The sequence below is a fragment of the Syngnathus floridae genome, chromosome 9 (assembly GCF_059516105.1).
Source record: "Syngnathus floridae isolate MCC-2025c chromosome 9, RoL_Sflo_1.0, whole genome shotgun sequence".
NCBI lineage: Eukaryota > Metazoa > Chordata > Actinopteri > Syngnathiformes > Syngnathidae > Syngnathus > Syngnathus floridae.
Window position 1 is genome coordinate 2,415,227 of NC_142421.1, and position 18,480 is coordinate 2,433,706.

Sequence of the window (18,480 nt, forward strand, 5' to 3'; positions counted from 1 at the left end):
TTTAAATATTTAAATTTCACAAATACAGTGGTAGTTTTCATTTCTCTCGCTAGCGACAATGTTCGTGATTGATAAATACTGATTCAATGAATTTATCCATCACTAAGAGTGCATTTAGTGTCTTTTTGTTCCTTTCATGGTCATTTAGCTGGACTGCTTCGACCCTAGTCTCTGTACTTCATCTTGCCCCCCCCCCCCTTTGAATGACTGTTTCTAAGAGGCTGCTTTAGTAATAAATCATTTACTGTGGCAGCGCAGCCCTGCTTTTTTCCCCCTGATGCTTCCCAGTCGAAAATGTGCAGAAAGGAAATGGGAGGAATAAATCCCTGGTGCAAAATGGCCGTACTGAATTGCAAATGTTATGCAATACAACACAAATCTCTAAAATGAGAGACCCAGGGGGGGTTTGTGCTCATAAAGGCCTCGTGAAAGTCGGAATGGGAAGAATATCCAATTGCAGAAAAAGAGTGAACGCCCACTCCGTATGCATTCATTGCAGATTTTTAATCCACTTTTTTTTAAAGGTTTCTACTGTATACAGGCAAGTCTGAATTCAGACGTGTGCCTTCACTGTAGTACCACAAAGAAGCTTCAGTAAATCACTGTTTGAATTACAAGTTGTCGATTTAAAACTAGCTATGTCTGCTAGCTTCATGCTAACACATCATGGGAATTGCCATAGACAGGCTAGTGGACACCATGGGTCACTGTGGCTCACCTGGTACCGACGTTCCCAAGGCGACAAACACCACCGCTGTGACTGAGTCCTTCAGGCCCACAGTGCAGCCAAAGTGAGACGCCAGGTCGCCTGTAACCACACGGAAGTGTGACATTGGGAACACACACACAAGTTTACACACACATATAGGTGTTGCGGCGTTGTACCGATGACGGCGGTGAGCAGCCCGATCATGCAGATGGACACGACGAAGCACGCCCAGCCGTTCCAATACTCGGTAGGTGGCACAAAAGCGAACAGGACTTTCCAGAAGACGGTGAGGAAGTGCATGACGTAGTCGAAGCACGATGGCAACTTTTCCTCGCCGCACTCGTCATCGTCGTCGTCCTCACCTGCACGGGCAGGGAAAAAAAATATGTGTTTATTTATATAAAAAAGTAAAGAACATTTTTTTATTTCCAGAAAATCTAAACACACATATGTGCTTAATGATACTCAATACATACATAAATTAAATGAACCAAAATAAAAACCTAATCAGAACAATTAGGTGCGATCTTTTGCCTTTCGCTGCGCCATGTTATTCCTTTTCTTTTGACAGCAAAATCATTGAGACTTTAATGTGGTTGAAAATAAATGTTTCCTTTTTTCAAGAGGTCAGCACACGGCGGCTAATTTGCTCATTAAGTATAAAAGCAACGGCGACTAGAAGGTCAACCCCCCCCAAGTACCTCTGTGTGTTAATTATAAGGGTGTACCCGTCCACTGGGAAGCACCAAAATAGAGGCCAACATGCTTTGATTGGCTACATAATGAAAAGGTTGACTTTAAGGTGGGATTATTTAATTACAGCGCATATATATATATATATATATATATATATATATATATATATATATATATATAGGATTCTTATTTTACACTTATTTTCTTATGATTTTTTAACAATAAATACTGTCTTATAATATCGTTTTTGTATAAATATGTCAATAATTATTGCACTTTCAAAAGTAGTTTTTACTTTTCAAAATAAATGCTAACTTTATTTCAAACATTTATTTCCATATGATTATTTTAATGTGTTTGATTATATTTGATAAGTGAGTCATAGTCTGTCAAATCCACTTTTAATTGCATCTCGAGTTAAACTGTTTTAGTAAAAAAATAAATAAATAAAAAAAATCCCTCAAGTACATAATCTCCTGAGATTCAGTATCTGCTAATCTGAAATTCTAATCGTTTTGCATGACGGCTTGGCAGCTCCGATTTACAGCACAAACGTCGGCCGCATCTGCGTGACAGCAGCCGTCGATGTGTGTGCGTGTGCAAGCGTGTGTGTGTTTGACTTGTGCTGACATACTCATGTTTATATTCATGTGATGCCACTCCTGCCAGATATCCTGTCACATAAAGTCCATACACACACAGACAGACACACACACACACACACAATCCCCAGATAGCTAGCTGCCCATTAAGCTGATTGTTTCTAGTAAACAAGGCAGCTCTTCATCAGTAAGAGCAGTGAGTCAATCAATAATGTCATAAAAAAATTGCATCAGTCATGTTTGCACCTAAATAAATAAAAAAATAAACAAACAAACAAATAAATATATAAATAAACAAACAGACAAACAATAAATAAATAAATAGCATAATGTTGGAGTGACCATATTTCTGTGACGTCTACTTATTTAACTCATCATCCGTTGGAAGACCACCATCAAGTCACAAAGGCTTTATAATCAAGCTCTACTGGACATGGACAAAAGTAGTTTTGGATTTAATGCGGACATTCAAAGTGGCACTGCATAAATGAGCGGTCCAAGAACACATCCCTGAGGAGCGCCTCTCTTCTCTTTCATCTACACATCATCTTGCATCAATTACAAGTTGCAACCTCGGAGACGCAGCCAGGCCGTGATGTCGTGGCTGGGTTTGACATGCTTTAACCATCCAGAAAAGGTAATTAACCTTTCACCTTGCACTTAAAGCAGTTAATGAGGTGTGGGAGCCACAGCAAAAGGGTGGGAGGGTGGCTCACAGAACCTCAACAACAACTTTAAAACCAATCGGCTTTAGGTTCGATCGGCCCAAAGAAGCAATTGGGTGTCACTTTTGTGTGGATTTAAGAGATTAAACCTCAGTTAAGCACCAACAACCCGAAACATGCGTCAGGTCCAGTCCTGTAGGTGGCGGTAATTGCCACATTTTGTGATATTTAAAAGTAAAGGGTGAAAGTAAACCATTGCATAACTTATTTCAAATGAGTAAAACTTTTATGTAATGATGTACATCTATTTAGATTTCAATAACCTGCTTATTGCACGTTAGTGAATACAACAAAATGAGGAGAACAAGCAACATTTGAAGCTTTTGTGTTGACGCCAATCACTTCAAAGGTTTCATATGCACGAACATAAACGCATCAATTACATTTAAATGCGCCACAAGCACCTCCCGGGGCTCAATAATCAGCACATTAGATGATTTCTTGCCCATGTTTCTTTGGAGTCTCCACTGGTTGCCTGGCAACAACATCCTAACCACACTTTAGGAAGTAGCGCCTTTCAAAGTCGACAGATGGCCTGACCTTTACATCGTTTTTCCAAAGTGTTACTTTCAACATAATGGAGCCTCATGAATAGAGTCTATCAATCAACAATTAGTTCATATGTACTTAGCAATCACTGGTGTATTGTTAAAAAATATTGAGGGGGGAAAAAGGATATGTATGAATTCATATACATTGCATTGTAAGTGAAACTTACCTGCGCTGACCGTGATGGCCTCGATGAACTGGTCCCTCCAGCTGTTGGTCCCCACCAGCAGAGCCAGATTGGTCTTCTTTATAAGCTTGTCCACTGTGTTCTGCCAAGAAATGACAAGATGATTAAAATTGTTCTCTTCTACAAATAAAAAAAAAAACACACACACATCCTGTTTGAATTTTTGATTTATGGGCTTTCATTTAGTTCTGTGATGAAAATAAAGATCATTTACATTAAAAGTCCATATGTACTCTTTATAGTGTTCCTGAACTAATTTTCTTCATACCAGGTCTTACTGATCTTTTTTTGCCCCAAAGTTTTCCGTAAGTTCATGCGTGTCTTTTTATTGGTCTTTGGGGCAACGTAATTTATGCCAAAAGTCATTATAATGGCAAGAACAGAAAAAAAAATCAGTTTGCATATGTGTGTGTTCCCGTGTGTGTGTGCTAAGCATTTTCTTCACTCCTCCAAGATCCATTCAACACGATTAGCAAGCCGGTTCTCCCTCTGAAGTGCGAAGAAAGGAGGAGGATAACAGTCGCGCTGCTCGCTTAATTAGCACTGTGCATGGATGTGTGTGGAAGACTATTATCTCAGTCCTCCATAAATGAGCTATAAATTAGTCCAAATTGGATGGAGGGATTACAAGCCTAAGAATTTTTGCAACATTTTTAGGAACTTCTGGTTTGGAGAAATTCAGGGAAAAAAAAAAATGTCAATCAAGTAAGAGCTGCAGTTTCACTCCGGTCCAATGGGTGGCAGTAACAGACAGATGTGGGCAATGTGAAATGGTAATGGGGGAAATTGTCATGAACTCATTTTTTGAACACACCACACACTTGTCAAAAGAGCACGTGGGAGAAGAACAATTGATTCCCCTTAACAATATACTCAATCTTTGTGACACTGTGTGATTGCGGAATGTGTGTGTTGTGTCTTAAACGCAGCAATCACAAAACACTTTATGTCAGGTGTTAAAAAAGAAAAAAAAAAAAGCCCTTGGCATCCCAAGATTGGAAGAAACAGCCTCATCTCACCACTTGTTTATCATGGAGTGGAATGGCGTCATTGTTGCCACGGCGATGACTTTTTGATGGCTTAAGTAGTCACATAACGGCATCGTTTTCGCCTGAATGTCAGTACTTTCTGTCAATTTGTGTAGAAGCACTTTTTAAAAAACAACATTAAAAATGTTTATTTCCTGAAGTGAGAGGGGAAAAAAAAATTAAGGTGATGCATTTGCTGAGGATAAATTACAGTAGGGGCTGGTTTGAAGAAATATTCCGAACAAAATGCGCGTCTAGTCATAACTTTGTCAGCCTTACCTTGAACTCGTAGGATTCCTCAATGATCACCTCCAGTTTGACATGATCTCCCAGCATGGGGCGACCCATCTCGGCGATGCGCCTCTCCTCCTCGTCCATCCCCGTCAGAGCTTCTTCTTCCTCCACGATCGCCTCCTCTTTCTGCTGCAGCTTCTCCTCTGCACAAACACAACACAAATGAACGTATAAAAGACAGTGGTATCAATCTGGAGAGGAAAATGATTGACAGTTTGAATTAATGTTAGCTTTCGTTCGGTTCTGTGTTGGCATAGCAATTAGCAAGCTAGCTTAATGTGAACTGCGACTTTAATTTCAATTTACATAAAAGAAATTAGGTTGTGTTAAGTTAAAAAATACAAGAAATGGGTAACAACAAAGTCACAATATTCTTTATGTTGATAATATGCATTTATCTGAGTTTGCCTATGCATGGCGTAGGCAACGCTTTAGCTAGCAACTGAAGCAAAACCTTCACAACATTTTCATGTAATGTGATATACAAAAACCCTGTAATTAGTCAAAAGTATTGAAGAAGCACATTTACAAAATATTTTAAACACATATAAAAATAAACGTTTTGCTGCACGCATGGAAATTAGCAAGCTAGCAATGTAGCTTTGCCTTATGACGTTTCAAATGTTAAAGAAGTTTATTTAGTTGTGTTTAACGGATAAAATACAAGTAGAAAATAACTGCTGGGCAACAAAGTAGCGATTAAAGTCAAAGCGCTGGTGGCCATGGTGAAAATTAGACCCTCCAGGTTATGCCGCGCCACTTAAGAGCTGTCGCCGCCTGTTTAAGCACACATTAGCTAACAATGCAGGCTTAAAATGTCCGCAGACGCTCATACTAGCGAGCGGCTGAATGACACTTGATGGCTGTGAAACCTGCAGGAGGTGGACTATCATTCGTTTTTTGTCATGGTTGCAGGATTTAAACGCAGAATTATTATCGAAACAGGCAAAGTGGCAAACTAGCATTCTGAGCATTGTCCTTAGTAAAATATTTGATCCATTTTTTTTTCAGGGAAAACATAATCTTGTTGGAAAGTAGGAATTTTTAGAAGGTGAAAATAAATAGAATCAGTTGAGAACCACTGAAGGAGAAGAATGTGAAAAAGTGGGCGTTCACACAATTAGCAGATGCTAACACTGATGTTATGCAACACAACATGGACACACACACACACACACACACAAGGCACACACACACACAAGGAAAAAGGAGGGCGAGAGGACATTGCTGTCAGACAAAATCTGTCACGTATATTCCCACTGAGATGTGCTGGATGCGTGTGTGTGAATCAGTGTGTGTGTGTGTGTTTGTGTGTGTGGGTCTTGACCCATGTGTTTTGGGCTGTTTCCCCCTCTCAGGGCTGTTCCTTCCTCACACTGCACTTTCAGCCTGCTGTGAACTCGCCTCTTGCACTCTGGTCTTTTTTTCTTTTTTCATAAAACAAACTCAACGTGTAATATCACAAGGTCATCCGCAAACGTCTCCCTCACACACAGGTCGCGTGTGTGTGTGTGTGTGTGTGTGTGTGTGTGTGTGTGTGTGACCTCACCTGCGAGTTGATAATGAAATGAAACTAGTTCTTCATGTCTCGTCTAACATCTATTTATATTTATTATTCAGACTTGGATGATCAGCCATATTGAAATCTTTAAAATGGCTGACAGACAAGTCGTGATTGGTCATTTTTTTATTTTTTAAAAAACAGGGCAGCACAAACTATTAGATCACATTAGATGTCAAAACGACTTAAGTTTAAGGCAATGCTTGATGACCACTATGATATGACATCATCTGATGACTTTTTCGATGACACACAAGTACGTGGGTATGTGAGATGGAGGTCATTAAAAAAAATGTGCGTGGGACCAATCGTGAACCCGAAGCAGACCATAAAAAAGAGATTAAATACCCACAAAGCACTGCAGCACCTAAAGACACGCCTGGTAAACACAAAGAGCTTCTTACCAAAGTCTTCCCACTAGGTTTTCTACTAACTGATGACATCACAACCTTACTGATGATCTATTCTCGATATCATTTGAGTCGACTTACGACTCGCCGAATGACGCAACATTGTTGAACATCAAAAATGTCATGGATGAATTTTGTATAAGACACTTGTGAATATTTAATGTGTGTTTTAGACTTTGCGTCACCCTCTTGTGATATTTTTTCCATGACTTCTTACAAACAACCTTTTGCGCCCACCTTCCATGCACATTCCACCTGTGTATACTTTATAAATGTCACAGTGAGAAAGCTCTGACATTTTAAACCCCAGCAGCAGATTTCATATCTTGCACAAGAAGCTTTTGAAAGCTCCTGAGTGGCGGGGAGAAGGAAGGAAGAAAAAAAAGCCAGGAGGAGAAAATGGAGGAAGATGAGAGGACAGGTGTGATTCCCACTCAAGCAAACCTCTGAAGGGAAGCAAAGGAGGAAAAGAAGAAAAAACTGTTTATAAAAAAAAAAAAGAGAAGCAGGAGAAGTGCTATACCTCAATCAAAGAGCCTGTTTTGCGCAGCCAATCACCAACGAAAGGTCATGAAAATCACGGAAAAGTGATTATTCGTAGGCTCACGCTTAGAAAATGTGAAAAGGTGACTTCATTTAAAAAAAAATATTATGATGTATTATAATTAAACATAAAACTGCTCTGGACTGTTTTATTATTCTTAATATTAACAATAATTCAGATGCTGGATTCAGATTTTTTTTAAGTTTCATTTTTCATTCATTCAAAGTCAATAACGTGTGACTGTCATTAAATATTACGACTAATAATAAAAAAAACATGTCAAATTTAATGCAACATTTGATCAAGCTGGAATGAACAGTGTAAATTTGGTGTTGATTCAAATTAGATTCCAATTCAGGTTGACTAGTATAAACAGGTTGGCCAGTTGATTGAGGGAGCAAGTTCTCCTTGCTGTAGGGATTTGGGGAGGGGGGGGGGGTCTCACACCTGTCCACTCTGTCCCGCTGCCTCTCCTCCACTGGGGGGTTTCGAGTAGAATGTAGAAGGAGGACTGCTTATTGTACTCCTCACGGTCTAAGATCCTAATCGTTATGCTCTTCCTGTATGGAACACACACCACACAGCATAACACACACACACCGAGGGGGATGGTAAATGCATGCATGGTATAAAAACAAACAACATAGCACAAATGAATGCACAAAACACACACACACACATACGGACGAGGAGGAGTGTGTGGTGCACAAGGCGGTGATTCGCTCAATGAGGCTCCTGCCGACCTTTGGAGTTGTCGCTCTCCACCAGGCGAGGTTCTCCGATCTCTACGTAGAAGGTTTTGTTCTTCTCATACTCCTCGTCGTCAATTATTTTCACGTTGATGGTTTTACTGAAGAGGAGGAGGGAGGCCGGCAAGGAGGAAGAGAAAGGGAGGGGAAAGAGAAGCAAAGAGAAAAGTGAGGAAAAGGCTGGAAAATTAAGAGGAAACAGGAAGTTTTGGATTTCCCACCAAAGGAACAGACTGTTTAAGGTGTCATAAATCACCTTTTTGATGGTTTTACAATTCAAAAATAAGTCATCGGCTTTTGGAAGCGTGCTAACCAAAGTGACATTTCGTAATTGGCAAAAACGAAACCAGAAAATTAAAAAATGTCTATCCCCGAGGTTTGCTTCACATGGCAACGTGACATTTAGTTGCTGTATCATCTGGAAGTCGGCCATTTTGTATTTTCAAAACCAAACTTCTATTTGAATATTTCGAAAATTCAATCCCCAAATCTAGTTCCACTTGCCTGAAAAGACAAAAAAATCTGCCATTTTGGTTTAAGTGACCAATATTTCAGGGCTCCCCCCCCCCCATATATGAACAAATTAGTCTTGGATTTAAACTTTGCCATAGTACATGTGGGAAATGGCCACATTCCACCAACAATTCAGCCAAAACTATTTGCAGCCATATTGTATAATATGCGTTACTATCACTTTAAAAATGCGGTCCAAAACAGACCGTTGTTTTACAAGGTCACGAGTCAGCCTCAGGTGGAATTTAATGAGATTAAATGGGAGCACAGAGCCACCAAACCACCGGGAACGATAATGTTCCTCAAGGCTGGTTTGCTTTTGTAACAAAATTAGGCCCTAGCAAGTTATAATGGGATTTGGTTTGGCTGAATCAGAATTGGCAATTGGGCAGCACAGTTTAGACTTTAAGATCATATAAAAATGCAGAAAGGATAAAACAAAGAAGAAGACAAAGAAGTGAACTTGAGCAAATTCCCTTTCAACACTTATCTCTTTTCGAATTGCTTTCATGGCCGATAACTAACAAAACACTCATCAAGACCGGCTCAATAAAATCCAGCATGTCTCTCGAATACTATCCAACGAGCTTGTTTATGTGTCCTTCCATCTGTGACCAAAAACACCCCAGATCCAAATCCAACGCTTATAATCTGGCCGGAAAAAAAAAAAATCGATTTGTATACGCGATAATGATACTGAAGCAAACAAAAGAATGCATTAAGACAAGATGTTGCGGTTTGGAGCCACTTTAATGGACTTAACTGTCATGGCGGCGGAAGACGTGTAACAGCTCTCTCATTAGCTCATTACGCACACGCAGGTTGATCTATCTGCTGCTTGATTCAAACAAAGCGGAGTTTAATCCTGTAAATTACCAGCTCGCACACAAAGCAGTGGGGATTAACCTATTAGAGGGCGGCCGTGCTCGTTTATAAATGTCCCATAAGAGCAGATGGAGAACCTTCTGGATTGGAGAAGAAACCAACGACTGACAGACTGCTTGCTCTCACGGCAACTGGAGGGATGATGGAGGGAGGGTGGGAGGGAGGGAGGGAGGGTGAACAGGTGAGAAATGAACACCATTGACAGATATAGACGTCAATTTTAATAGAGCTGGTAGTGAATGGGTTAAGGAATGAATGGGATGATGGATTCTGGAAGGATGGAGGACTTACAATGAAACGATGGACGATAGATGGGAGAAGAAGGGATGACAAATGGAGAAAGAATATGGAAGGCAGATTGGAATAATGGATTGCGGATAAATGCAGGATTGATAAAGAAAAGGCAAAGGAAAGATGAAGGTCGAGAGGAGAAATGAACATTTTGTGGAGCATTTTTTTTCCTGTTTGTTTTTTACCCAAACTCTTAATAGACTATAAAAAAGGCAATGAGAACATTTTTGGATAGGAGGACATTTTTGTGAAGTTATCGAGGACAGATGGAGGACGTCTGTGATGTATAAAGGAGGTCTCGAGGGGCAATGAATATCATTTAGTGGAGGTAATGGAGGGGGCATGTCAGGGTGCTCTTAACGAGCTATAATCAAACTATCATGTACGAGCTTAATTAATCACCCTCTACGTGGATCTTTATGGTGAACGATTAGGATCAAACACAATCACGCTCACTCGTAGCTGTCAATAGAAGCACATCAGTTTAAACAAAACTAAAAGTGCTTCCCATCCTGTAGATGGCAGCGTTAAGGGTCACTGCAGCGCCATTTGGTGGATCTGGTGGGTCACTACCCCATTTGCCCTCAATGAGGGATCAAAATCGGAATCTGAACGGAAATATAGGCGTGTAAAAGTCGTCTCGCTCGTCTGGCGCTAGTGGAAGTACCACGTGATGGAATCCAGTGAGGTCATGTGGAAAACGGTCAGATCAGGTCGTCGTCCATATTAGTTACGTGGCAAGAAATTACCAATGGGGTGGCGGGCGGGCTATGTTTTTTTCCCCCCTTAAATTCGGGAATGGTGACTTGTCTGTTGAAGCTGGCAGACATTGCACATGACCACATACACATTCCCAGACGGCACACACGCACACACTCATCATCGTGCAGACCGTACAAAAAAAAAAAAAAAAAGACGAGGCGCATATTCTGCACGTGACCAGCACGTTGGCTTGTGTGATGCGTTGTTATAGCGACGGGATATTTGGTCCGCTAACAGGGGCGAACAAGATTGTTTCCAGACCAATGTGTGTGTGTCAAGTCTTTTGCTCACACACTAAGTAACACAAACTTGTGTGTATAATATTTGACAGTAGCCCACATTGTTTTGCAGCGTTGTCTAAGCGCCTGCATCCAATCATCTGATCATATATACGATGAAGACAGCGTAAATAAATGACTCTTTGCTGCACGTGTCCGCACAAATGTGTGTGTTAAAAGCCATCATTTAAGCATTTACTCGATATCCTTGAGATCCACCTTAAGGTCTTAAGTTGTACTAGTATGCCAAAGTTGTCCTACTAGTGAAGATAAAGAAAATCGGTTAACTGTGTCTTGCTAGCAATTTTTTTTCAACGACTCTATGACAACTCCATTTTACTCGACTAGTCGTACTAGCTGTAGCGGGGGAAAAAAGTTATTTGTAAGTTCACTTCTCACTATTTCCCATTGGGGAAAAAGATTGGAGGTCCCACCTTAATTTGATTCCCCGCAGGTGATCCTCACTTTTCCACACTACACTTGATCCTTATGAGGATTGAAGACAGTGGTGCCTTCTTTCATGCATGGCAACACAAACACACACACAGACACACACTTTGAAGGAATTTGGGCTTGAAAAGGTGCACCCCTGTGTGTTTACATCCCTGACAAATGGCCTCCATCTGGCTGCTCTGAAGCAGCTGAGACGTATCACTTCTCCTTCCTCGCATCTCTTTTCACACATTAGCACCTTTTGGGTATTTATAGTGATACGTTGTCACCGTACGGAGTGAGGGGAGAATAAAAAAAAAAGAACAATGAAGTTTACTAATTGCAATGTGGATTTTATTGCAATGTGTGCGATTGTACTTTTTTGATTGTACTGTTGATTAATTCTGTAAGATCTGTAATCATATCAATGTACAGTAATGGAAACGTGCAGGTAAATTAACTACATTAAATATGTATTAATTGCATTTTAGGGCTGTTAAAGGCACTGGATTTTATGACTTGTACGAGGGATAGCAGCATTAAAAATGCAGTGACGCTATTGTTTGTTTATTAAAAGCATTGTGAGTGTTTCAAATGCACTGCGTTGTTTGAAGTAGACGAACGGCATCAATTATGTAGTACGATAATTACCTTTTATGTGGACGTTTTTGCATTCATTAAGCATATTTTATACTATTTTATTTATACTACAATCTATAAGTGGGATACAATCTTTTTTTTCTCCTCTGCTGATTGAGTAATGTACTTGTACATGGGGGGATTTATGATGCACATGAATGTAAACACTGTCCCCAGCACAAAGTCCAGCAGGAAGTTGTAAAGCACAATCATTATTATTATAATACAATTTGATCATGGCAAACCTCGCCCCTCCATGACATATTTGGATCGGAAAAAGCGAGTTTGGGAAGCCAAGGTTTTATTTTAAGTTTGACTCTGTGTGTGTGTGTGTGTTCTCAGGCTGCAAGTCACTGTTTGCGAAGAACAGATTTGTCGTGGGCTAACTTGTGAATGCAACGACTATATTCTCGTGTACTTGCAGGTTGTATGCGGCCATTTTTTTAACACGACTTTTTAATCGTGTGTACACATAATTGGGTCCCTTGACTCATAATTTGATTCAGCGAAAAATGCAGTAGAAGTATTATAACTCACGGCGAAGCCTCTTTGTAACTTCTTCTAAACTTGTCATCCTCTCAGTTGAATCACTCCTACTTTCCTTTTAACCAAGACTTTGGCGCCACCTATAGGCATTACACAAAAACTGCATAGCGGGGCAACTTTTTCAGAGCTAACCATGGAGTGGAAGAACAACACACTAACAGGAAGTGCGGCATTTGCATTCAAGTGTGCTTTTACAGGCTGATAATGTCGTTAGCCACAGAAGCTAACCACAACAACGTTGTGTCAGTGGCAGGCTAACGAGGTTACACATACACATACACAAACACACACGCACACAACACAATGTGGTTTTTTCAGAGGCTAATAAGGAGCATATGAGCTCACGCAAACATTCACACCTGGGAAGCGGCGCTACAGTTGAACTTCCAAATTAATTAAGGCGCGCATTTGCTAGCTTACCCCTTGACGCGCCGCTCTGCTTGTCTCTTGTGTCCGCAGCTGTACGGCGGAGCTCATTTAAACATGGCAGCTGCACAACTTCACACACGAGTGCATTTACACTTTTTTTTTTGGGAATACTTTGTGTTGTGGGAATCTTTTGTTTACTGTTATGAAACTCCAAGAGATGTCGTTCACTTGCAAGAGAGAGGAAAAATACTATTAAGGCTGGGCACTATGGCCTTAAAATCTTTTTTTTTAACCCCCGGCAAAGGTCGGATTTCCAATTTTTATTTATTTTTCTCCTATGCTTGAAAAAATATATAACAATGACATCATTTTAATTGCATTTCTATTCATTTCAATAGGAAACATTTCCTTGAGTTTTGGACGTTTCAAGTTCCAAACGAGCTCTCGTTTTTCTGTTTTTCCCAATAATTTTGCCCGATTTCAGGCAATTTTGACTTTGGAGGTCCTTCAAGATACATAGAAGCCTTTTTTCACGGAGACCTCTGTTTTACGCATTGTTTTCCGTTGCTCATACTCGATTTGCGATGCCTGGCAGTCCTGTGAAAATCACATTACGGGACTGCTCGTCTTTATTGGGCTGCATAATGAAAAACAGTTGATGGAGTCATAAACAGATGCTACATGTGTGTCTCTCTCAAAGTCCCCTTTTGTGTTATTTCGACTATTTTATTCGCCTCATTCTCCTCGGGAGTTTCCCCCTGATGTCTTTTCTATCTTTGTCCCTATCTGAAGTATGGCTTGCAAACCAAATAAGGCCTTTTGGAACATCCCGGGGACTCCCTAACACACACGGACACACACATCGGAAATGTCAGTGGTACGCTTGTAAATCTTGATTGGAAGCACGCAAGTGTGTGTGTCTGTGTGTGCACACACCGTATAACATGATGATAACTTCCACCGACTTGCCAGGAAGCTGTCGGGGTGTTTTCTAAATGATGTCCTTATTAGGTATCCTCACCTTTGTGTGTGTGTGTGTGCGTCTTGGTCAATGGGTGTGTGTGTGTGTTTTGTCCAGATGTCGAGCACCTCTGGGTGTGAACAAATGTGTTGATGTAACATCTGGTTGGAGCATAATAAAGTCACATAGTTAATATTTAATTGGAGGAAATTTCATTCGTATTAAGCAAGGCGAAAAAGTTGAAGAATAGGCGATTAATCCATTCTATTGATTATTTTTGGTGATGTTCGCCACTCAGAACATTCTTATCTCAAATCATCTTTCTCCAGTGAAATATCACAGAGGATAAAGAATACGTACCTGTGAATTTTGTTATATTGTTTGTCTACATGAGGTGCTTCACCTTTTGTGTTCAAATATCCATTCCCATATTTGTTATAATACTATGACATCCATGCTAGTTTCCATAGCCTGCCAATAATATTTTGCATTCTTTGTTAGCATTAAGCTAGGAGACTTGTCTTAAAAAAATGAATACTCACTACAGTAACTCAGCTAAATAAGTGCTTGGAGACTGTTAAGACTTTTTCCCATTACAGGAGACAGTTGTCTTAATTTAATTAATCCAGTCAAGGTTGAGGAGAGCAGTGCACACACAAACACACTCACACACACACACACTACCAATGCGCAGGTTTTAATTGCAATTAGGCCAGCAAACATGCTGTAGGTGAGCAGAGGAGGAGAGCAGTGACAGATGGCCAGGCTGTGGAACAAAGTCATGTTTGAATGTTTTCATACTAGCTAACCGCTAATGAGCACACACCAAAACAACAAGAGGCCACGTGCTTGTGTGTGTGGATATTCTTATCTAACCAGTGTCAAAACTCCAGCTGCAAGTATCCTGGGTCCCAAACATAACATGTAATGTCAACGAAACATCTCAAAATGCAAACTTCTTATCTAAGGCAGACGTGGGCGAGATGATGAGAGATAAGAGATCAGCAATTTAGCCTGCTTTGACGTCATGGCTCCGGAAGCGCCACGTCAAGAGATGTCGAGAGGCCATCAATGTCAAGTGGAACGGCTAATTATCGACCGGGATGTGATGTACATGACCGCACTTAGTTACTGACAGAAAAAAATGACTCTCTAAAACTTTTTCCCAAAGCATCCAGTTGTCAAAAAGAAACAAGAAAAACGTCTTGCTGAGATCAGCGATTTAAATGCAGGTGCAATTTAGCACTCGGTCAAACTTGAAGACAGGAATTATTGGACTGTAAACAAGGCAAGACTGAGCATTTTTTTTCCTTTTCCCCCTACTCAGTGTGTTTTCTGGTTTAGAAGAGCTCAACAAACACAGATAACCCTCCTTCATAAACATGCAGTGAGCAAACTCTGGCTGCCGTCTCCCCGGAGACGCAATCGAGTTACACTGCCCGAGGCAACAGATGGAGCTTGTGGTTAGCGCGCCGCGAACGGACAAGAGGAATGGAATCCAATCGATTAGAATCTCATCGAAGAGATAGCATTTTCCAGCAGCTATCTACAAACAAGTTTGACACCGAGATGTCGTGATAGGATCAAACTTCGATTGGTTCGAGGGTGTTCTCATAAATCTTGGATTGTTTGTGCAAAAAAACTAAGCGCACGACAGCCGGAGGTATATGAATTTTTTTTTTCTCTCGCAATCATGTTTCAATTTTTCAGGAACAAATCATTACTGAGAATAAATCAATAAAAACATAATAATCCTAATTGCAAAGACAATAAATCAACCTTTACATTTTCCATTGACATTCTCTGAGATCATTTCTGTGAAAAATGGCAAATTGAAATAGTCTGCAGAGTTTGACATTTCCTGAGTAACCTGAGATTGTGATTAAAATGGAGTCAATCAAAAATCAAAAAGGTTAATTATTATGGCTAAAGGCTTCAATATTATGCTAATTAAACCTCGATCGTCAATGCGGTTTATGCAAATGAGTCTCGGCTCCGACAAGCGATTGGAAAGAAAAAAAAAAAAGACACGCCTTTGAACTGCAGTTTAACATAACGCTCACGTTTGGGATGCTAGCAAAGGTTGTCGAGGTTAAAACGAGGTGAATCGTTCTTAAGTCAAATTTATCCTCCGTCTCCACTTTGTCTTCAAGGTTCAATGAGGTCAGTGATGGGACATTGATTGACTTGCATCACCTGGTTCCTGTTCCTGCACGCTCAGCAGCACGTCACCTCAAATCATGCTCGACAAAAGACGAATGAAAAGTGAATTTGGAATTTTCGTTTGAGCTCGCGACGGGCCATTCTTTCCCTCGGCTGCCGTGGATAATAGATGAGCTTCTCTATTGATCAGAAATAGTCTTTCTCCTTTTATTGATCTCTCGGCAGCAAGCGGAGTGGCTTCTCCATCAAGTGGGCCGACTTCAGTAAGAGGCTGACGGGGGATTAGCTGACTTTCATTGCCTTCTGAATTCACATTAATGCGGTGATCCGCAGGATTTTCCTGCCAAACGGATTTTAAACACAATGCATAAGAGATGAGACAGCACATTGTGAATTAAAAATACGCTCCAAAATATGGTAATGCTTTAAATATGGCATGAATTATTATTATTATTATTATCATTGAATGAAATTAGTCAAAAATATTAAAACTTCCTGTAAGATTATTTTTTTACAAGTTAGCATTTGGCAGAGCCCTTATGAGAATAATGATTTTTTTTTTTAAATGTCAAAAGAAGAACGTCAAAAGATATTTTTTGTAAAGAGACTCCTCAATTCATAGCCCTGGAAATTTGCTCCACCAATTTTCGTTGAAGGCACCGTTGTCAGGTCAGGGTCGCACCAGAATAACAACGTCCAGTAACAGTAACAGTCAGCATCCTCATTACATGACAGTGACGGAAGCCGCTTGTGACAAATGCTCCGCTCACTTCACCCCCAAGTCAACAGACACCTGTCAATCAGCCCGTCGTGGCTGGAGACGAGCTGGCCCGAATCGGAGTTACGTGATGCCTTGTCCCGCTTGACATGCCGATGACATCATGCTAAGAAAACACTGCCGCAATTTCTGTCAGTTTTTGTTAGCTGTCGCGTGCCACAACGACAAATCCTCCTAATCATTCTTTCAAGTTGACAGAGCAAAAATTGGATATTTACAATTGAGTAGCAGAAATTCCAATCATTTTGACCACTTTTATTTTAAAAAAGGTATTTAATCAATTAGCAAAGACTAATTTATTAATATGCTAATTAGCTAGTATTATGCAACATGGCCGAGACATCTTCCCAGTTCTTTCTGGCAATTTAACACCAAAAACTTTTGCTCCAGTGGCTCGGGTGACCTGAAAGAAACTCCCTGTTTGAAAAAGAAGTTTCTGTTTATTTGTTTTGCCTCTATTTTTACAGAAGGACCGCGGGCGGTGGCAGCTGGAAACTTGCGTGCGGAAGAGTCATTCTAAGGGAAACTTATTGGATGCTAGGTACAACAACTAAGGTGGGCAAGATGGAGGGGGGTGGGGTTGCAGGTGTCCACTTTTCTGATTGTGTGTGAGCAATGGTTTCATCTTTGTTTTTTGTTTCATTAGCTCCTCCAAAATTATCCTGTCCCATCTGCTCTCAGACCTCAGCTTCACCCCCCATCGCTTCTCCCGCCACCACCAACACGCTACCTCTCATTTCTCCCTGCCACGACCCCCCTGGCTCTCATCCCCGACACGCTAAGGTGCGCTAAATTGCTGCAGTCATCGTAAAATAAAAAAAGAAAAAGGAAAAAAAAAAAATACTGAGAAATCATCCCGGACGTCCACACCCCCGGAGCCAATTTAAAGTGCAGCGCTGACTTGCTGAGTCATGGTTAGCCATAAGTTGCCCTTTTCATGTGAAACTAAATATAAAAGCATGAGGTAAAAGATGTCAACATTTAATTATTATTTTCTTTTAAAATAGAACGTCACACTTGTCCAGAGGTCATTTGAATAATGTTGCTAACCAAAACAGCAGCACCGAGAGGCATGTCAACAATCTCTCAGGTAATTTAAAACATCTTGTATGAAAGATCATTCACAGGCTGCTAGAAGACCAAATCCTGCCACGTTCTTCAGCTTATGTTTCAATTTGGAGTTTCACTTTTTATTTCCTGCCAGAGTCCCCCAATAAAGCCCGCAGACAAGTTTAGGAACAGAAAGTAGCAAACCTAAAGGATGATATTTCCCCCTGGAGGAAGTTCAATTTCCTCCAAATAATACTGCGGAAAGTCAGTGGTGCGAAGCCAAGATTTTGTTTTCTTCAGCAAGATTATTTATCTATGGAAATATACCACGTGATATAGATTCAAATCAAACTTGTGAAATTCCCGTTTAAATTATTCATGACTCAATCTCTGAAAAGAATTAATTAGAAAGCCATTCAAGACTGACAACAGAATTGAATGAAAACCAATGGGCGTGCTGATTTCAAACTGAGTTACATGCATAATAATCGGAATTCCGCTGTGCAATAGCCAGAACAAACAGGTGGTCTCCCAGCGGGGCGGCGAGCTCGCCAAAGGTCTCCACTGCCAGGACGCTGCGACTGATGGGGTGTGCGGGGAGTGTTAGACCATTAGCATAGCAAAAGGTGCCGCTAATTGACTGGAAAACTACATTCTAGGAGCAAAGTGTCGAAGTCGCTATGTGGTGATGGAATGTGTGAAAAATGTGTGAGTCGTAAAGTTCACATGCAGTATGGATAGAAAGACCAGATGTTTTTT

General features: G+C 40.6%; 1 protein-coding gene across 2 annotated transcripts in view; it reads right to left on the reverse strand.

Annotated features, from left to right (window-relative positions):
• The window catches only part of slc8a1b (solute carrier family 8 member 1b), a 57,554-nt gene that overhangs the window by 7,133 nt on the left and 31,941 nt on the right, over positions 1–18,480 (reverse strand). Inside the window, exons 5-9 of one of the 2 annotated variants that reach the window (XM_088385654.1) lie at positions 8,049–8,155; positions 4,776–4,933; positions 3,451–3,550; positions 886–1,071; positions 719–808 (exon numbers count right to left, since the gene is read on the reverse strand). In XM_088385654.1, the coding sequence (XP_088241780.1) occupies positions 719–808; positions 886–1,071; positions 3,451–3,550; positions 4,776–4,933; positions 8,049–8,155 (641 nt within the window). Of the gene's footprint in view, positions 1–718; positions 809–885; positions 1,072–3,450; positions 3,551–4,775; positions 4,934–7,752; positions 7,866–8,048; positions 8,156–18,480 lie in introns of both variants that reach the window. The other variant, XM_088385653.1, reaches the window with a different exon arrangement.